This window comes from Miscanthus floridulus, chromosome 11 (genome assembly GCF_019320115.1).
Source record: "Miscanthus floridulus cultivar M001 chromosome 11, ASM1932011v1, whole genome shotgun sequence".
Classification (NCBI taxonomy): Eukaryota; Viridiplantae; Streptophyta; class Magnoliopsida; order Poales; family Poaceae; genus Miscanthus; species Miscanthus floridulus.
In genome coordinates this window covers 90,313,224-90,334,147 of record NC_089590.1, presented here as the reverse complement: position 1 = coordinate 90,334,147, position 20,924 = coordinate 90,313,224, and the positions used below count along the sequence as shown (strand labels likewise).

General features: G+C 47.0%; 1 protein-coding gene and 1 pseudogene across 3 annotated transcripts; one reads left to right on the top strand and one right to left on the bottom strand.

Annotated features, from left to right (window-relative positions):
- The first annotated feature begins 761 nt into the window (after positions 1 to 761).
- LOC136490616 (VQ motif-containing protein 11-like) lies at positions 762 to 1,774 on the top strand (annotated as a pseudogene).
- A 4,847-nt stretch (positions 1,775 to 6,621) lies between these two features.
- On the bottom strand, positions 6,622 to 20,519 carry LOC136492581 (protein REDUCED CHLOROPLAST COVERAGE 3-like). Of its 3 annotated transcripts, XM_066488554.1 has the most exons (24): positions 20,239 to 20,516; positions 19,513 to 19,574; positions 19,043 to 19,135; positions 18,698 to 18,770; positions 15,521 to 15,685; positions 15,380 to 15,490; positions 15,221 to 15,279; positions 14,916 to 15,047; positions 14,758 to 14,799; positions 14,119 to 14,652; positions 13,841 to 14,031; positions 13,163 to 13,673; positions 12,622 to 12,684; positions 12,268 to 12,369; positions 11,856 to 12,176; positions 11,684 to 11,776; positions 11,487 to 11,588; positions 11,251 to 11,355; positions 10,870 to 11,003; positions 10,359 to 10,542; positions 9,440 to 9,571; positions 9,246 to 9,358; positions 9,088 to 9,169; positions 6,622 to 8,555 (listed from the first exon to the last, which is right to left on the bottom strand). In XM_066488554.1, exons 1-24 carry the CDS (start codon positions 20,312 to 20,314, stop codon positions 6,900 to 6,902), a joined length of 5,136 nt encoding a protein of 1,711 aa, XP_066344651.1. In that variant the 5' UTR covers positions 20,315 to 20,516; the 3' UTR covers positions 6,622 to 6,899. The 3 variants fall into 3 exon arrangements, 2 of the variants coding, with proteins under 2 accessions (XP_066344651.1, XP_066344650.1); XM_066488553.1 differs by having other exon boundaries at positions 15,380 to 15,685; XR_010768129.1 differs by having other exon boundaries at positions 8,492 to 8,555; positions 9,088 to 9,161; positions 15,380 to 15,685; positions 20,239 to 20,519.
- Positions 20,520 to 20,924: the final 405 nt, after the last annotated feature.

Sequence of the window (20,924 nt, the reverse complement as noted above, 5' to 3'; positions counted from 1 at the left end):
CCGCTCCGCTTTTACCTGATGAGCTAGTACCTGACCCGCCCCGGGGGTGGTGGCCGGCCGGCGTCAACATCCGCTTCGTACGCGCGAGTCGTGAAGGCCATCACGCTACGCTACGCTTGCTCTGCTCGGCGACGTTCTTCGACCTCGGAGACGTACTAACTGTGAGTCGTCCACGAAAGCCACGTACGTACTTGTTCGTGCTAGTGGTACTTCACCGGCGCCCGGCTGCAGAGCGCGTCATTTAAGCTAAGCATCGGCCTCATCAGCGCTGTGTGCGATTGCTAGGTCAGTCGGCATCGTCTACCGGCCTCCTGGCTCCTGCAGATGTGCATGCTGTACTGTACCTGATGAAGAGTGAATTGAAGGCTGAGGAGCAGAAATGCCGGAGACACCATCCGTATTCGTACGGGGTACGTGCCTACACCTACACAAAGAGGAGCACAGGATAGCTAGCGCCCGGAAAAGATGCGTGATGCGCAGCACATCATGCACGTACGTACGACGCCGCGCAGTCGCGGGTCCGTCGTCGTCTCTCTCGCTCGCGTCGTAGGCAGCAGCCACAGGAACACAGCCTGCATGGACGACACGGCGGGCAAAGGTTTAGCGAGGGCAGAAAAGACCCCTGTCCTCCTCCTGCGCTGCCGCTGCGACTGCAAGGCTAGCTGAGCCTGAGCCTTGTCCGGTAGCCATCCATCCGGCTGATCCCTTTGGCTTTAATGCAGCCTTTTTGTCCCTTAAAAAGCTACCAGCAGCCGCTCGATCCCGCCTTCGATCGCTCACGCTCGCCTCGCCTCGCCTCCTCCTCTTGCTCGCTCCTTGGTCCTTGCTTGTTTGCTTCCTTGCTCAGCTAGCTAGCTAGAGCTTTGTCATGGCGGCGTCTCGCTCGCCCAAGGTCGTGAGACAGGCCGCCGCCGCGACCTGCGTCGTGGACGACAACACCACGTTCGTGCAGGCCGACCCGGCCACGTTCCGCGCGCTCGTGCAGAAGCTCACGGGCGCGGCGCCAGCAGCAGGCGGGACGAGGACAGCGGAGAAGCTGCCGCCGAAGCCGCAGGAGGACGAGGCGGCGGCGGTGACCATCGCGCACGCGCCACCGCCGCCGCCGCCGCCGAGGCGGCCGAAGCTGCAGGAGAGGCGGCGCGCGGCGCCGGCCAGGCTGGAGCTGGCGCGGCCGCAGCTGCCGTCGTTGCCGTCGTTCGTACGTACTACCACCACCACGCTCACGCCCACGCGCACCACCACGGCAGCACCCACGGGCTGATGCACTCGCCGGTGTCGCCCATGGACGCGTACAGTGGTGCTGGCGGCGGCGTCCGCGTCGCCGTCGCTGTCGTCGTCGTCGTCCATGACGCCGTCCCCGCACTCGTCGTCGCCGTCGTGCGGCGGGGCGGCGGTGGTGATGATAAGCCGGGAGGAGGAGGAGCGGGAGGAGAAGGCCATCGCGTCCAAGGGCTTCTACCTGCACGCGTCGCCCCGGGGCGACGGCGACCGGCCCAAGCTGCTGCCGCTGTTCCCCGTCCACTCACCCAGGATCAATGAACTCCGGCGAGGCTAGCTAGTCGTCCTAGTCGTGTGTGCTAATTCACCGTCAGTCCCTACATGTATGTTACATGTACCGCCTATATATTTGCGCTAGACTAGAATTAGATGGTGATCCATGGGTGATGCAACGTACGCTTGTTAATTAATTAGCCGGTCTTGTTAGCTAGGCTTTAATTACTAGATCTCTAATTAATCCTCTACGTACTATTCCCATATCTGAATCTAATCACGCGTGAAGTGTCTCTCCCGTCTCGATCGTGTGGTGGGTCATGTTGTCATGTGTTCCACTAGCAGCTATAGCAGGTCAACTTCTGATCCTGGAATTGGAATGGAACCCCCATCGGCTGCATCTGCATGCCATTTGCCCAAAAGGTGCACGCGCTTTGCAAGCCAAAGTTGTTTGAAGTTTCTAACGCGCCCCACGTAGCTGATCGATAGGATGCCCCAATGCCATGCCAGCGTACGTCAAGATTATATATACCGCCTGTGGGACAAGGACTGGAAGAGGCAAACGTCTTTTACTTTATTTTATTATTGCGTAAGAGGAAGAGGGAATATATAGAGACAGACAATGGGGCCGAGGGACATCTGCACGAACGTTGTCACTAGCGTCATGTGGGGGACCTACCAAATTATCGAGACGAGAGGAATATGTGCGTGTGCGAACTGGGAAGTGGGAGGTAGCCCCCACAGTCACGGGCGCCATGCCGCCGTGCTGCGCGGGCAGCGGCAGGGCGAGCGCAGGATGATGGAGAGCTACTCATCATCCGCTCATGGCTGCTCACATGATTTTGTGTTGGGGGGAATCTGTCATGGTCCCCTTCAGAATTGCGCACTCCTTTCGTATGCATGAGAATGAGATCATTCCAGGTAAGCATGATGCGCTAGAGAGCCCGCCGCCGTGCTGGCTGGACAAGCAAAAGCGATTTGAATTCGAAGCCGGGGAAGCGGGCATGCAACGAAGAGTCATCTTGCCGTCTTGCGTTTCTTGCCACGGTTCCATGGACGAACGACTCCCTCAGTAGACGCGCGCGTCGTCGGGATGGATAGCAGCGCACGTGGAATGCTCGTCTTCCTCCTCTATACCCTATCGTCTTCCACTCTTCCTCCTCTCCCTGTACCTAGCTTCCTCCTCCATCGCGCCGTCTCAACCACACCGTCTGGACTGTCGGCAACCTCCCTGCCCGCCGCCCACCTCCACCCGATATCCTACTATTCCCTAGTCCTATTTGGAGAGTCTGTCGCCAAGTCCTCGCCCCTGCCGTTGGCACCGCCCACCTGGTTACACTACTGGAAACCGGCACTTTGCCGAGTGCCTGCGGCACTCGGCAAAGCCCGAAATACATTCGGCAAAGGCTTTGCCGAGTGCCGCACTCGGCAAAGGGCACTCGGCAAAAAATTAATCGGCAAAGAAGCCTTTACCGAGTGATTTTTGTCGGGCACTCGGCAAAGCCTTTGCCGAGTGCCGGAAAAGCAATCGGCAAAGATTTACACTCGGCAAAATGAAAATACAAAAAAACAAAAAAATAATAGCAAATTTTTTTTTCGAGGGAGGTCGCCACCGGCTAGCGTCCGCGGCTAACGCGGCCGGCGGGATTAGAACTTACGACCTCTCCCTCGCATGTCTACTGCTCTACCTACTGCACTACACTGTCACCTGTGTCTAGATTCCGTTATCTATCCTCATATATTATACTAAACCGAGAGTAAATTACTTGTTTGAGGCCCTAAACGAATTCAAATCAAAAGTGGTCAACTACAAAGTTTCATAACTTTTCGAGATCTACAATTTTCATTTAGGAAGTTTTTCCATCCGAGGTCGTTTGAAAAATTCGAATTTCAAATTTGAGAGATTCAAACGTAGTTTTGCATGATAAGATGATTTCAAATCAAAAAAGTGTCAACTACATAGTTTCATAACTTTTGGAGATCTATAATTTTAATTTATGAAGTTTTTCCATCCGAGGTCTTTTGAAAAATTCAAATTTTAAAATTTTCAAATTCAAACGTCAGTTTTTGCATGACAAGATGATTTCAAATCAAAATGTTGCCAACTACAAAATTTCATAACTTCTCAAGATCTACAAATTTTATTTTAGTCATTTGTTCATCCGATATAGTGGTAGTAACATTGTTCACAAATCTTATATATCTCTCTTCTTCTTTCATGAAACGAATATGAGAGATATGAGAGATGTAGATTTTATGAACAACGTTATTGTCGCTTTGTCAAATGAAGAAATGACCAAAATAAACTTTGTAGATCTTGAGAAGTTATACAACTTTGTAGTTGAAAAAGTTTTTCATTTGAATTCATTTAGGGCCTCAAAAATTGCTTTGAAAAAATGATTTGCCGAGGGAAAAAAAAGCACACGGCAAAATGCCTCTTTGCCGAGTGCCAAAACAAAGGCACTCGGCAAAGACGCATTTTGCCGAGTGCCAAAAATGGCACTCGGCAAAATACATCTTTGCCAAGTGCCGAAAAAAACACTCGGCAAAGCCATCTTTGTCGAGTGTTTTTTTTACCGAGTGTATTTTATTTGGCACTCGGCAAAGACCGTCTTTACCGAGTGCCCGATAAAATACACTCGGCAAAGCTTCCGGCACTCGGCAAAGTGCCGGTTTTCCAGTAGTGTTACCTCCCACCACCTGCTCAGCGACGGCAGAACCGCCTCACTCGCTACCCCTCAACATGCCACCGCCGCCGCCACCGGTCCTTTCCTTTCTAAGCCTGCCGTCCGCCAGCCATGTTGAGTTGTGATCCAAATTCAGTTATGTACAAATAAATGCTAACTTCTGCGGAGCGAAGCGAGGCCTGTCGCCGGGAGGCTTGGGACGTCACCTATTAGGGTTTTCCATCTCTATATATACCTTCTGTAAGCCGTCGTTTTGGGATAAGAAAAGTTGTAAATCTCCGACGTTTGTAACTTCACCCGATATAGTGAAGATTTGCTGGCCAGTGTCCGTGGTTTTTCCCTTCTTCCTTGAAGGGGTTTTCACGTTAAAATCTCGTGTCTCCTATGTTTGATCTATTATTCTTTGTTGTTTATATTACCTATCGTTTCTAACGAGCCCATTAGTAGAACTCCCCTGAAAATCCAAAACCATAACCGCCGCCCCCACTACCCTAGCCCACGGCGACATTGCCGCAGATCATCCCGCCCACCGTCCGCCCCCTCTCGTCGTCGGTGTCCTCGCGCGTGCGTCGCTTGGGGCAGCGACCGCACGCTCGCCAAGTAAGATTTTGGATGGACGCACCGGTGGAGACGCCGCAGGGACCGGGCGAAACAAAACGGAACGTACGATGCCTCCCTCTCAAGTCGTCCCAACCGGATTCCCGTGACAAGTTTGAAGCTGGTTGGCAGCCCAATTACTGACCCGGAACGAACACTAGTGCCTAGTGGTGGTATTAATTCGGAGCTCAGGTGCGTGCGCGTGTATGTCTGTGCGTGCATGCCCAGGCACAATAGCTCATGCGGCCATGCCTGCCGGTCTGGTCTCTGCTGCCCTGGCTCCGAGTAAATGGACGCGCCATCAATAAAACAGCAAAGGCCTGTACCCTGTAGTAGTAAGCAGCATCAGCAATTCAGCACTGCATGCCAAGGTACAGCAGCATGCAGCCAGGGCCGGTCCGCCGACCAGGATCAGAATTCAGAAACCCCAGAGGCGAAGCAAGCGAGATAGATGCTGCTGCGAGGATGGCCTTGGCACTTTGGCAGTTTTGGCACAGGTAATTTTTTTTAGTGTAGTCAAAGTGTCAAACAGTCTTAAGCCTTGACTAGGTTATTATAGAATTTATTTGCATAGATTGATTGGTTATAGAATATTTTCATAGCAAACGTGCTTAGACATATAACTGTATTTTTTCTATAAATTTCATCAAACTTACTCCCTGCATCCCATTTTAAATATCGTCTTCGCTTCACGAGAAATAACGTTGACTAAATGTATATAAAAGATATTAATATTTATGGTACATAATTAATCTCATTGGATAGATCGTTGAATCTATTTTCATAACAAATTTATTTGGAGATACAAATGTTGCTCAAATTTTATACAAATAAAGTCAAACCTAGTGGCACGTACACCATGACGATAGATATTTAGGGAGGGAGGGGAGTATGAATCTTTGTCTTGATCTGAACTTATATTCTTTTTATTTAAAGATCAGTGATCTATCAAATGCATGGCATGGCCCGGAGCCTGGCGCTGGCCATTGGCAGGCCGGCAGGTGAGCGCTGCTGCCGATGCCCATGCCATGCATGGAGTTGGGCCGAGTTGACCTCGTAAGCAGTTATGGCGTGGGGGCTGTAGCTGCCTAACGATATGGATGGGAGGTATGTAGGGGTACTGCAGCGGCTACCGGGCTATTCTGGCTACTGCTGCTGCTGCAGCAGCTGCGAGCCTGCGACGGCGTAACTGTAAACAGTAAACCAGTTCACGCCTGGCCTCAGTGTTCTTCGCTGTCGAAAGGTGTTGCTGGCATTCTGATAGATACCGCATGCAATGGCCACACCCTATTCGCTTCGAGGAATTTAGAGGGATTTGGATGAATTTGCGAGAGCGTAAACAGTAAATTTCAACCGTGAACCGTGAATTCCGGCTGAAATTTCCACCAGCCGAACGCAGCCTGGGCTGGTTTCGAATTTAAGCGCAAAAGAAGTCATAAAATATGTACTCCCAGCAGTGAAAATTTGTAATTGATTCAACTTTGTGTGGTCTCAGCAGCTACGCTACAGTACAGGCTACTCCTGGTCTCCTACAGTATACCTGCAACAGCTTAAAACTGCCGACCAGTTCACGCCTGGCCTCAGTGGTCTAGTGATCTGGTCTGCTGCAGCTGCAATTGCTTCACAGTGAAGTGCTGCTGATCCTCTGACAAGGCATCCAATGACCACACTGAGCAGTTTTTAGTTTGAGCACAAGGGAAAGAAGCAATAAAAGACATGCCTTCATGAACAAGATTTGAAACTCTTGGCGCCTAGCAGATTCAGTTTCTTCTACTCTGACAGTATTTGCAAATTGCAATGATAAATCCCCATGACAACCAGAGAAAACTGCATAAACACTAGGGCATAAGAGAAGCTCCACTGGAATATTGGATTAACTTAAGATCTGCAATTTCCTATGATTCTGTCCTATATAACATACAAAGGAACATTTTATTCAGCGCTACAGCTACTGCAGATTACAGCAGATTTTTTTATTACAAAGGGTATCCAGGAAAATTTTGTACAGTTTGACTACATGCTCGCTGCTCACTTGGATAAGGCAAAATTCTGCTACCAACCCTCTAAGCAAAGGCAAAAGGTCCATCTTCCAAAATATTGCAGGTCTTTGAAAATGTAATGACCTTAACTGACAGAGGTAATAGACGGCTGAGAATAGAGGCCATTTATGGGGTTCATGAATGGCTGTGGCCGCCTTCGACGTTTTGAAACGACTGTAAATCCCTCTGTATCCTTCAGACCCTTAGAAACCTCCGTGGCTTTCGCTTGTTTATCTGAATCTTTGCGACCAGAAGCATTATTGCCTAAGTTGCTACTCTGTTCATTACTAGCTTCATCTGATCCACTTGGCTTCCTCTCTGGTTCAGCTTGGGCGGAACCTAAACTGTCATGCACTGACTTCACAATGAAACTGAGCAAAATTTGCCTTGCAAGTTCTGTTTTGTATGAATTTCTCACGATGTCTTTCCCTCTGTTTTCCTTTCCTTTACTTGAAACGACTTTCTCAACTTGACCTGCCTTTTCTGCAGCAGGCGTTTCTGCCTTTACTTCATCTGTGGTCTGTGATGCAACATCCACATCATAATTGGTCACAGGATTAGCAGGACTACTGGGTTCTCTGTCAGCCACATCGGACTGTTGCGAAGTTTTTCCAGGCACAAATTCAGCAGCATGAGGATTCATGGTTGTGGGGGAGTTGCTACACCTTACAATAGTGCTCTGGCTGTGCGTGTAACCTTGTTTCCTTTGGAAGGAATGCCCAGTATGATAGTACAAGGTGGACCGAGGACCACGAGGCACTCTAGTATCAATGGCATGAGAGAGAATCTCCATTGCTTGACTTGGTATTGCCTGAAGAACAGCACTGGCATCATATATTGCCACCGCGCTGTATGGGTGGGACATTGATAACAGTGATCCTGGATTGAATGGAGGAGCTGAAGCTGACAGTTTGCTTCCAGATGCTTTCTTAGATGCAGATGGGCCTTCATCACTGTTGCTGTCAGGAGCTATTTCTACATGACTCTCTAAGTCTTGCTGACTTGAAAGAACCTCTTTGCTACTGTCCTCACTTGGCTTTTCTTTCTCTTTTTCTGTAAACTTTCGATCTTCTTCCTCGGATGACAGTGTTAGATCAATATCACGTCCACTAGTATCCTTCTCCTTTGCTTCCTTCTTCTCCAAAGTTGGTTTCAATACTGTGCCAGGGGGCGAAACAGCCACATCTTTGTATGATATAAACTTGGAAGCAATGCTGGTTGGCCTGTTAATTCCTGTTGGCTTTGTACGTTGTTCTGGTTTAGTGCTACCATTGCAAGACTTATCTTCAGCAATGCTGGGATCCTCATTCAACTTGTCGGTTTTTAAAAAACTACCAAATGAAAGCTGGCTAGGAGCACTTACAGAATCTTCTTTGTCTCCTTTTGTTTGAGGCTGCAAACCAGTCCTATATACAGAACCTGTATGACCATCTTCAAAACGATCAACCATTAATTTCATAAGAGCCGGTTTCCTGCGACTGCTTTTCTTCCTTACATTTGCGGATCTTCCTCTCATACTAGCTGCTTGCCACCCTTCAACCGAATATTCTTCTGGTGATAGAACATCACATTGCTTCTGCTCGTCATGGGCAGCATAATTTTCTTCTAATACAGCAGGAGGATGCACATCCAGTTTTTCTTCTTGAAAACCGTCTTTGCTTGCTTCAAGAGGAGATCCTGAGTCATGCTGGAAATTCTCCTTCTCTTCAACTGATTCACCATGATGAGCTCTGATATTATTCTGCAATTAAATACTATATGTCATGAAAAGGAAAGCAAGAGGCAACAGGTGAAAATAAGAGGCCCACATAACGCTTTGGGCAACAGCAGCACCTTTAAGAGTTTACACAAGAAAGAAGAAAAAAAAGGGCGTACCCAGTGCAGAGAGCTCCCGCTCTGTGCGGGGTCTGCACAGAGCGGGAACTCTCTAAGAAGAAATGGATAACAAAATTTGGCCCTCAATGCTTCATGGATTATAACATGAGAATGCATAACCTTTTCTTTCAAAAAGGAGAAAGGAAGTTTGAACCCACAGCCACCAGCCCACCACCCCTCCCCTACTACTACACACACCCAGCATGAGAATAATAGTTCCAACCCTGTTGTCATATATCATATACTTTATTTTGTTATGTACTGTACCGCAACCCTCTGCTGATTAAGAGTGGTTGCTTGTAAGGGACTGGTTCTTCTTCTATTTTTTTGATACAAAGATACAGCTCATCTGCATTGTTCGAGACAAAAAAAAAATAGAAAAGAAAAGATGTATTCACCTTTGCACGCCTGCACTTCCTTTGCATATCCCTTTCTTTTCTTTCCTGGTCTGGACTTATGAAGTCAAGAAGATCTGATACACTGGAAAGATAGATGTTTCAATCTAAATTTAAATATTTTAGAAATGAAACTTCTCAGATTATTCGTAGTTTCATACCTAAGATGTCCTTTACTTGCAATAGATGAATCAGGTTTTGGCATGCCTCTTCGAGAGGCCTCTTGTTGTTCTAATGCTTTAGACTCAAAATATTCTAGCCATGCAGCAGCATCCTGCCGCAAAAAATAATGTGTTAATTCAAGAGAACATCGGAGTATATATCCAATATTTTTGTATGCTCTGAGAAAAAGAACCTGAGTTCGGAGGTCATCTTGCCCTAGTTTCTCCTGAAGTATCTGCAAGGTTGTTTGTTCATGTTGCACGCTTAGGGAGTACGCGTCCATCATTGAAAGGGCTATGGCTATGGCATGGTAGCTTGCAGCAGTCTGATTGATTGAAAAAATGCTTGTTAGTTCATAGTAAGTAATTAAATCACAGGACCTAATTCTTTATCATATTATTCAATGAATTATAACTCAGATGTGTGCATGCTCTATGACAAGGATTGTATGCTTATAATATATTTCACTGAACCATACATTAACATTAATAACTTACAAAAAAACTGATACAACAATACAATACTTCATTGAGGAATAGCAACCAGAACAATGTAAGCAATATAGTTTCGAAACCTGGGACACAGAATACTAGATTTTTATATCGAGAAACATGAACATATTTGTAACTGAGACATGACCTTTGAGGTTGAGGAATATAGACATCCGGTGTGGGTGTTGCTGGTTGCTATGAGGTGAGAGCTATATCAAAGTTAGATTGTGCATCAGCTGTATGCCTATTAGTGATAATCCTAATATACCAGAGGTGTCTTATATATGTATTGTTATATAAGACATCCATTCAAGCACTGTTATGCAATTCTGGATGAAGAGAAATATTAAAGTGGTAGATTTCTTCTAGTAATGTAGTTTAGACACATTACTACATATATCGAACAGTTGTTTGAGTAAAGATTGGACTTTGATGTACATTGACCATTTCCATGAGAAACCCTGGTCACTATTCTATGTGAAATCCTTTTGACGGGTTCATGGAAATATGTGAGCATGGAATGCCCAAATTTACACCTTAGAAGTTCTTTAGTGTGCAAAGATAATTCAAATGGCTACTATCCTACAACACATTGGAAAAATAAAGAATAGCTTCTTTTACCTGGATGTGATCAGCTCCTAGCAACCTCTTGTTGCACTTCAGGGCTTCATGCAAGTATCGAAGAGCAACATGAACATTTCCCATGCCTTCTTCCATCATAGCCACATTTATGTAGGTGGCAGCTGAATTCGGGTGTGAAAGGCCACACGAAAACTGAAGCAGATATAGCGCGCGGTTGACATACCTTCAGGGTTAAGACACAATTAGGTAAATAGGTACAGAAGAAATCTATATAGAACACAAATGATAGAAGTTGGATTACAAGTGTGATAGTCAAAACTTGAAAGTTATCTAGCAAACACGGTCTCCACAGAATCTCTTTTTACATGCGTAGACACAAGTAGTCAAGCACCAGTCACATGCCGTAGGACAAAGCTGCAGGGCTCATTTCAGTATGTATGCTTGCTTAACGCATATGATGGCTAGATATAAACTAGCACCACGGTAGACTGGTTTCAATTGATGCCACCAATTCATGCTTCAACAAAGAAACACCTATAACCACACTTACTTTAGAGCCATTTCAATGTGTTGAAGGCGGTAGTAGAAGACAGATAAATCCCCATAACTCTTCATAGTTTCCGGATGATCAAGACCAAGCTCCCTTTCATTGATATCAAGTGCCTTCTGTTGATATACAGTTGCCTACCAAAAAATAACAAGTAATGTGAATCTAAGATTGCCACATAAGGCTATTAGACAGGTCACAATGTTGTGAAGAAAACAACTGCTAGTTTGATTGATGGAACTGCTATCAACAACAAACTTCACAGCTTGATGTATTCATACTTTGATAGTACTACTGAGTTTTTTTTAGCAAAAACTGGTTTAAGTAAACTTGCACATCCATTGGATAGAATACAGTGAACCTTCACCAAATTCTTTGAAGTACCTGATTAAAATCTCCAGTATGATAAAGCACCACAGCAAGAAGGCTGTATGCATTAGCTGTCAGTCGATGGTATGGACCACAAACAGCTATAATTTTGGACAATGCCTTCAGTAAGGAAAAAACACACAAACTTATTTAGTAAATAAATAAATAAATAATTTCGCTAAACAAAATGTGGACATAATTTTAGCACAGCAGTTAATAATGAAAAAGACACAAAAGTTGACCATATGCACCTTTGTTCCATAGCTCACAGCATCATCTAATTTTCCTTTATCCAGTGCCATCTTCGATGATTCCAGCAAGTTTCGGCCATCAATAGATGAATAGACCACATGCTGAAACAGAACACAACAAATAAGCAATGGAATCAATAATTTATCCGAGAGACAGACAATAAGGAGTGTCCTAAGTTTTAGTAATAATGTACTACCTTGCATACAGGAACAATGCTGACAATGTCAGATTTGTCGAATGGGTTAGGGCTATTCATATCATAATCTCTTGCAACTAACTCCAGTCCAACCTGAGCAACAAACCATATTAGTATGCCTGTTTGGAATAGAGACTATGAATGTTCCCATAATTCACTACACTACCCATACCTTGCTGCAAAGCCCTCTCAGAATGATAAATTTCCGTAAGTGTGCAAATTCATCTTTCAGTTTCCAGCAGAATCTTTTTGAAAGGAAGCTCTCTACCCATTTCAATCGCAAATTATTGTCAATATGGGCATCTGTGTCAGCACCATTTTCAAGTCTGGGAGATCCAAGTAATATGTTTAGAGTTTCAGCTATAGCTGCAGACATATTTTGCATGTCATCAACAGCAGCAATAACAGCTCGGATGATGTGCTTAAAGGATCTTATAACCATTTCATGAATGCATATAGACTGGATGTGTGGGAGCTTCTCTGCTAGCTCTACCTGATTAATTTAAAGAAACAATGTCAGATTATTATGCAACTTTGTCCAAATATAGTGGGGGAAAACATTAAAGCATAAAATTTACACCCACCACACGGCCTAAAGAGGACATATTAAGTCCCCTTGTATGCATGAAATCGGTCATGGTTCTTCCATCCACAGGAGAAAGCTCAAGGGACGCAAAATCAGCCACCTGTGCGAAATGCATTCCAAGGAAAAAATGAATTAAGCACTACAGGAATAAAACATCCCAAGATCATATATGCTGACCAATGACTACTCTAAAAAATATTGAGTAAACTAACTCAACATCAAGTACTATAACAAGAGTTTTTTTATAGGGTAATTAAAGAACAAATCAGGGCAACATAACTGAAGTAGCGATGTTGCTACAAGTGAGTCAAAACTTTAAAGAAAGTTACCAAATAGCTAAGACAAGGCTTACCAGCTTTGGGAGTGCAGTATCATCATAGAAATTATGGGCCATCTTTGTGAGCTCATCGAGGGACTGGATCAAGAAATGATAAAATGAGGAAACGAAATAACAAAGGTTAACCAACATGTTCTTGGTGAGCTCTTCTATTCCTACATCACAGACTTTAACACAAGACTTCCTATAAAAGGGAAAAAGTCGTTGAATAAATTGCTTGCTATGTTGACCGAAAGTGAATTTGCATTAAAAACCTCATCAGAACATGAATAAACTTTTCATGTCAGAACGTATCATTGATTGTGTTTGAATGTTCTAAAATAACTGGCTTTCAAATTAGTGAAATGGTTTTCAAAATTCTAAAATAACTCTGTGAACTTGCTTCTTTTTAAAGAACTACGGTATGGGAGGCCCCTATTGTTCTAGATATTAAAAATAGTAGAATAGAAATAATGTACAAGCATTGTTAGAGAGAATTTACAAGCCAATCAGAAGTGTACTTCTAACCATATTAAAACAAAATTTCTAAGAGAGTGAAATTGCGTAATAAAACCACCTTTTCATGAAGGCCAGCTCCCAAACTCTTCAAGCGAGAGAAAGCATCCTCTGACATTAACTCGCTTATATCAGCCCCCTTATTCGTTTCATCAACAGCTATATCAGATACTTGCGTACCATTCATTGACGAGCAGTTACTGTTGCATTCTTCCTTCTCAGAACTGGAGCCTTCAATGTTGCATTCTTTCTTTTTAATTTTCCTTAATTGTTCAAAATGCTTTCCAAGACCTTTGACAGCTGGTTCTTTGTCAGCCTTTGTTGCATTTCCCTTACCATTCTCAGACGCTGGAGAATCCTTTTTCTGCAACTGTTGCAGCCAGGAGGACCCAAGTTCCCATCTGATAATCCTAGAATTTATGCTAGGCATGCTATCCAGCTTTATCAAGCTGTCCTCGAGTATTTTACGTGCCAGTTTCCTTGCGGGGTTACTAGCATGTGACTTTGGGCTAGGGTGCTGATTACCAACAACAGTTTCTGGATGGATAACTCTCGGGAGTGGTATCCTTAGACTGGAAAAAGAAAAAAAGGGGAAAGGTGTTGTTAATAGATTGATGTTGAGTATTTCGGTGAGAAAACTTAATGTGTATTAAAGCAACATTTTTCTCTAGGGATGAGCAATCAAGATCACAGAAGCCATTACTAAGCAAGTAAAATTACATGAGAGTACACATCAAACCTGTTAACATTCAAGGCGTTAGAACCTCCATCCGGATGGTCATGTACATCAATGTTCAGCATTCCATCAAAATTATCAGAGATGTCATTTGATTGTTTAACATCATTACTGTCCTTTGCACGTCCAGAAACCTTCACAATTGCCGTATATCCACAATGCTTGACAATCACCACCCCGAGTGTCGAAGAATCCTGGGTGGAAATATATGACAGATATTGGATTTTGATTTTAATCCCCTAAAATGAGAAAGGGTAAAAGTGGAAAGTGCAAGGCATCACCTTAACAACAACATTTTCATCAGAAGTTAAACCTTTCAGAAGATTCCTTTGTGCAATATCCATAGCACCTGTTTGACAGAAGGCAACGCCATCAACCTTGTCCTCCACCTTTGAACTAGCATCAGCCACATCCTTCTTCACCATTATATTCATGTCACCGATACGTTCCTCAAATACGTTTGAACCATGCGTACCACTACGTGGACCCATTGAGTTCATAGACTGATCAATGAGTCGCCTTATTGTTGATGCAGCTCTAAAAATTGATGTATCTACAAACAGATTGTGTAAAAGAAAAGCTTTCCGGTCTCTGATCACCCGTTCTTCCTCAGTTTTGCATGGCATTCTAGCCAAAACAGAAAACTCTCTTGACCACCGTCTGCGGTCATATTTTCCATCACGCCCACAGCCACCCCCATTTCCACCCCAATTCTCATCCTCGCCTGGTAGTGCTGGGAACTTTGTGGCGGAGTCAACATATATTGGAGGAATAAGCCATGTGTTTGCACGGAATCCATACGGCAAATTCCCAAACTGCAGATGCAGAAAAGGTTATTCTCACCAAAAGTTCTTGAACTACGTCATCAATTCAATATTTGGAAAATAAAAAACAATGGCAAAGCATATCACTATTATAACCTTGTTGTGTTCCACAAAAGCTTTCATCAACGCCTCATATGCCTGTGGAAAATGAATGATAACTGCCAGTCATATATTTTACCAGGACAGATAAAAGCATGAAGTAAAGAGAGCTAAGCACAGAAGATAATGAAGATTTAAGATTCAAGGTTACTAACATTAGCAAATGCATTGCTGAGCTGTTGCAGCAGGTCCACCAGGGAGTGGCTTACGTTGTGGCGCTTCCCTGCCAAGTAGAAACCCTTAACTGAAGCAACTATGTGCAGAAGCTTCCCGTTGCAAACCTTCACCTGGGCACAGATGAACTCCTTCATTAGGCGTATGTTCATACCAATGCGCCTAAATTAGCTATTGCACGGTTGCAGTTCAACTCAAAAGTGCAGATCAAATTGAATAGCTACTGCACCAATGCGAACGAATTCCAATTTTGCTAGTGCATTCAAGTGTGTGCATGAGAACTCACCTCGATTTCGAAGTAATCGCCTTCCTGAGAAGCGCCATTCGCCTCCTTCCTCCTGATAACTGCAGAAACGACGCACGCACCTCGCGTCAGATTAAGAGAGCACAAACCAGCAATGCGGAAACGGAATGCTTCATGCGCGTAGTAGGGGAGGATCCTCACAGTGGACGGGCGGGGTGAGATGCGCGAAGGAGAAGAAGTCGTAGAACTCCCCCAGCTTCGGCGGTGGCCGGATGGCGGCCATGTCGTGCGCCTCCGATATCGGCGGCGCGGCCTCGCCGACGCCGACGCCATGGGCCCCGGTCGAGGCGGGTGCGGGAGGGGAGGGCGGTGTGGCGGGGCGCCCGTGCTTGGACGACTTGTGCTTGGCGGCGCCGTCCCGGGGCTTGGCGAACGCGGTGGTGCAGGCGAGGATGTCCAGCAGCCGGCGGACGTGCGCCTCCGCCTGCTCCGCCGTCGCGTACTCCTCTGCAAACAAGCCGTTGGGCTCAATTAGAATCGACAGGCCCAATTGGGTGGTGGTTGTGCAATGCTGAGGTTTGGGCCTTTAGTTGGGACCCAAACCTGCATTTAGAGCCCATGAGATCGCAACTTCATTTCTTGTTGGAAAGGATGATCGTTAGCACATCTCTGATCTCGTACAAAGTTATTTCGGACAAATTAAATAAAAAACTGTACTTGTAGTATCCATGCATAATTCAGGGTTTTAGAATAATGGGTAAATTATATTGATAATCAACACCCTGTTCTTAAGTACTACTTCAGCAGTATTTTTCAGCAAACGAACAGTGTTTTCTTCTTACAGTAAATCAGCATAAACCAAATTAACCAATGCTCTCTCAAGAAATTTAGGTCTCTAAACAGCACTGTCTGATACAAGTAATCAGAACGGCTATTGATGACCTGTACAGTGCACAAACCCGAAAATTGCATCACGCTCAGTGAGTCCGTAACAGCGTTCCCGGTCGAGTCGATATAGAAGGTAGGAATGGCACAGATCATTAGTGTGACTTTGACATGTGAGATGTGACGCACCAGCTCCAGCCTCCAGGGCTCCAGGTGTACTGTATATAGTAATAATGTCATTGCAGCCTGTCTGAGTGTCTGAACACCTAAAAATACCCGGTGGATTCCAAGAGGCGTCGCTTTGTCCCCTACTCCCGGTGTCTGAACACCCAAAGCACCCACCGCAGATTCCAAGAGGCGTCGCTTTGTCCCCTACTCCCGTAAGAGGCAGAATGGGACAAGAACTAGGGCGCCCTTGAGCAAACTAGGGCCTTGTTTAGATCGTAAGTTTTTTTCACTCTCTCCATCACATCAAATTTATAGACACATAGAGTATTAAACGTAGATAAAAAAATAACTAATTATACAGTTTGATTGTAAATTACGAGACGAATCTTTTGAGCCTAGTTAGGCCATGATTGGACAATAATTGTCAAATACAAACGAAAGTGCTACAGTGCCAAATACTGATTCCTAACCCCAATCTAAACAGGCCTGGTGCAACTCGGCATAGCACCAGAGTAGAGAGCGCCATACAGTAGTTTCGTTGGAATTGTCGTGGATGGACAGGGACAGGTGTCCCGTTCCCATCTACCTCGTGCATTCTGCATTCATATATTACCAGCTGGTAGTCTAAAATTCTAACAAATGCTCCAACGGTATCTTGACTTCCACTGTTACATGCATTCTTGGAAAAGACACCTCGCTCCTCGCAGTCGTCGGTTCACAGACATAACCCTCGGTGAGCATACTATGTAATGTAAAGTTTTGTCAGTCAAAAAAGATAACCGTGGTTAAGTGGAGGTGTCGGTGCCAAAGCTGGATTTGGCTTGTTAGGGGTATGGCTCCCAACGGATCCGGCTCCTCACTGTAAAAACACTGTGCGCGGTGTCAGAGGATCCGGAGCGGGGGAATCCCTCGGATTAAACTACAAGCACTAGCAGTAGTGTACTGCTGATCTTTAAGAAGTGAGCGTGATGACTGACGACGACGTCTCGGTCAGACATAGGCACACAGCAATGCAATCACCTTCCCCGCCCTGGCTGCGGCGCTTTTGAAAACCAAACGTTAGTGGCAACAATGCGGAGCTGTCAAAAACCCCGTTCCTAATTCACCCCCAAGAAATGATACTACGAGTAAAGAAAACCCGTCAGAATCATATCGCGACGACTAGGACCAGGAGCCTGACGGGACTGCCCATGCCATATGCCCAGCCAGCGCGACCAACCACCGGCCGGCACGGCACTGCACTGCACCGGCGAGTCTTCTCTGCCCCGTCCCACCTCGGATTTTTCCCGGACACAGAGAGCGACCGCGCCGGGCACGTCCCGTGGAAATTCTCGCACGCCGCCGTACGTACGTCCCCTCTCATCTTCTCAAATCTCACCCGCCGCGGAACGATCCGCGCGGTGACGCGCCACGGAAAGGGACCGCCGCGCATTGAGCAGGGAGGCTAGCCTAGCCTAGCTAGCTGTCTCGCTGTCCACCATTGACTGTGACGGGAAGAGATGGAATGAACACGTGAGCGCGAGCCGTCCGTCCAAGTGAAGTGGCCACGCTGTCCAAGGTAGTGTTTGGATTGTGACTGGCAGGCAGATTCTCGTCCACGCAGCGATCGTGACCTCAGCGGACGAAATCCTACGCCTGGGATTGCTTGTCTGGCCAGCGTTGCCTGGGAGGATTGGATCCAAACAAGCCAGGCCCCACGCTCGACCTGTCGGCTGTCGACCGCTGGGTTTGGAACGCGTCGTATTGCATCGGGACAAATTCGAGCTGAATTCAGGGGTTTTCAGCCGTCCGTGTCCGTCGATGCGCCTCCCTCTCCCTCCAGGCTCCGGGTGTTGAATGCCGCCGTGCATGGGTGGACCATCTGTTCCGATCGGCCGGTAGCAATTAGCAAACCATGTTCTACCACTACGCAGTCGAACGTGATACCATTACGACCGCCCTCGTGCTGGGTCCGACTGCCTGCTTGGCCTCTACGTATATAGGAGTATAACAGACCAACAGGCGGTGCACTGTGCGCGTGTACTTGCCTGCCTGGAGGCTGGACACAGCCAAGTGCGCCGTCCGTCCGTTCTGCCCTCCGATCGATCCGCCAAGTTGTTTCGTGTACTAGCAGCCCGTTCGGCTGGGGCCGAAACGATTGTATACGATCGTTGCTGGCTGGTTTGGTGTGGGAGAAAAATACTATTCTAACTGAAAATTTACGATCGTTTACTACCAAACGAACAGGCCTAGAACGACACTCCGGTGGACCTCACCTCTACCGCTCTACGATACGATACCCCCAGCTACCAGCTGGCTCGCGTTCGGCTGATGATTGGTGTGAACCTCTCTCCCTCCCTGGCTCCCTCCCAGACCCCAGTATCTATGAGGCCAAATGCAATAATGCATGGATGCATACTCGCAGCAGCAAAAGAAGAAACACCGGTGGTGCGTGGTACGTAGCGTGTGGATGCTGTCACCACGTACCTTCGACGATCCGGAGCGTGCAGGGCTTGAGCGCCACCATCTCCACGCCGTCCTCGAGCCGGTGCCCGCGCGCCTGCAATGCGAGACCACCATCATTCAGTGAGCTCACTCAGTTTTCAGACATTGCTGCTTATCTTATTAGCATTCTTTTATCCACGAGAATTTCACCAGGGACTACCAACCCCAGGTAAACGAATGGATATGATTTTTTGGTGAGCTATGTGCCTGTGCCTGAGGTTGAATTTGGAGAAGGTACTAGTACCTTTTTTTTTTCTCTGGTCTGGAAATGAAGGTGCGAGTAGTACTTGGCAGTTATAGAGAGAGTGGACGAGAGGCGAACATTACCACATGGGAGAGTGAATAGCTTGTCAGGTGACACGTTTCCACGTTCGACCCCAGCAGCTTCCGCACGTCCAGCACACGGTCCGTGGATATCCCCTACAAACATCAGTACAACATGAACAAACACACGCGGAGACGGAGTTAACAAAGCGCGCTCGCACGCACACAGGGACAGGCTCATCTCTCTGACCAATCAAGTTCACAGCACTCTTGGTTGTTTTGTTTCTCATCAGTGCAACATAACACAATGTATTATACGGGTGTGCAAACTGCAAAGTGTGTTCATCTTGCAGTGCCACCCTACGCTTTCTCAAAGAGATGTCGAGGCTCTGTTCATCTTTCTTCCTTTTTTTCCCCCGTTGTCCTGTCTATGTTCTTTTTAAGAATTTCAAGTGGCTTTATGTGTGCGCTGAATCAAGTGTGGGAGAAGGAAGGCAGCTGATGATGGAGCCGAGCCGGCCGGGCGCACATACCTTGAGTGTCACCTGGGATTCGTAGGGTGTGACAACCGTGATGTCCACCACGCTGGGCACCACTGCAGAGGACAAGAAACAAACCAAAGCTTTTATCAACCAGTGTTATATCTAGGTGAGCACGGGAGCAACAGTGTCTCCCAACAGCAACCGCGCATGAAACGAGGGGGACGGCAGCGCAATTCACTCCGCTCTTGCAAACCGCGTGACCCAACCGCACGCCCGGGGAACGTTGCACTCACAAGTCCACAACAGAAAATAAAGAGCTGCCTCCTAGTAGTACTAGCTGCTTAATACTATCCTGCTATCTACTAACTGAATTCTGAATATATGGAGCTCATGGAGGAGCTAGCAAGGATAAGGAGGAGTAGTCATGGCAAGAACACCAAGCTCCAAGGAAAAAGACAGGGTCGTCGTTCATCAGAGACGAACGAAATCCCCCTGGTTCAGTACGGAGGAAGCCAGCGAATAAAGAAAAAGGACTCGCGGCAATCTTCTTCTTTAGCTTTTCTTTTCATTCACATGCAAACGAGCCAAAACTAGAATCATGCAGGTGCTACTGAGATGCTCGTCAATGTTGTCAAGAACGACGAGCCGCTCTGCGCTGTGTTGATGGCAAGGGCTCGCGACGCCGCGGCATGCGCATACATACAACGGAGAAGGAGCAAACGCTTCGCCAGAGTGAGGAGTTTGAGTAGGACTGCACGAGCGCAGATATGGATATACCTTTCTCTTCCTTCTTCCTCTTGTCGCCTTTGCCGCCGCCGCCCCTGCCCTTGCCGCGGCCGGCCTTGGGGGCCATTGGCTAGCTGGCTGCTGCGTCGCGCGCCCAAGCAGCGACGTACGACGATGGCCTTCAAGCGCGGCGCGAATGGAGCGCCGGCAGCAGGCGGCCCGAAGGTTTAAGCCGCCGCAGTTCCCGCAGCAGAAGAGGGAGGAGGAGGCGGAGGAGAGGAGAGGAGGCGAGCGAGAAGAGAATAGAAGAGAAGGAATGAGGAGGGAGGGGGGCGCGCGAGGGAGGAGAGGATATAGGATGTGAGGACGGCGTGGGATCTCTCATCAGACCCACGGATTTCAGCGCCATCCTGGCCTCTCGTTCCGGCGCGCCGGTAGCGTCCGATGCGACGGCCCACGTTGCCAGCCGCCGCGACGAGGAGGGATGGCCCCTCTCCCTGCACTGCACGGGACGCTTTTTGTGTCGTGGCCTCATCGACGGCTGAGGTTGGTTTGATCCCCCCTCGGCCCTCACGGCACAGTGCGTACGTACGCACAGTTACAAAACGCTGGTAGTAGCAGTAGCAGCTGAAACGGAGACGGAAAGAGGCAGGAGACGTGAGCGCGGCATCTCACGTCCGCGTCGAGGCAAGCTCGAAGCCGGGTGCTCGCGACGAACACGTACCAGCTGTACTGTA

What these genes read in the sequence shown, in the direction of transcription:
- LOC136492581 (XM_066488553.1), bottom strand. Translation starts at nt 20,314, where the DNA reads ATGGCCCCCAAGGCCGGCCGCGGCAAGGGCAGGGGCGGCGGCGGCAAA. An exon ending in GCGATTACTTCGAAATCGAG is followed by an intron (nt 15,048 to 15,220) that starts GTGAGTTCTCAT and finishes ATCTGTGCCCAG; the next exon opens with GTGAAGGTTTGCAACGGGAA. An exon ending in TCAGCAATGCATTTGCTAAT is followed by an intron (nt 14,800 to 14,915) that starts GTTAGTAACCTT and finishes CATTTTCCACAG; the next exon opens with GCATATGAGGCGTTGATGAA.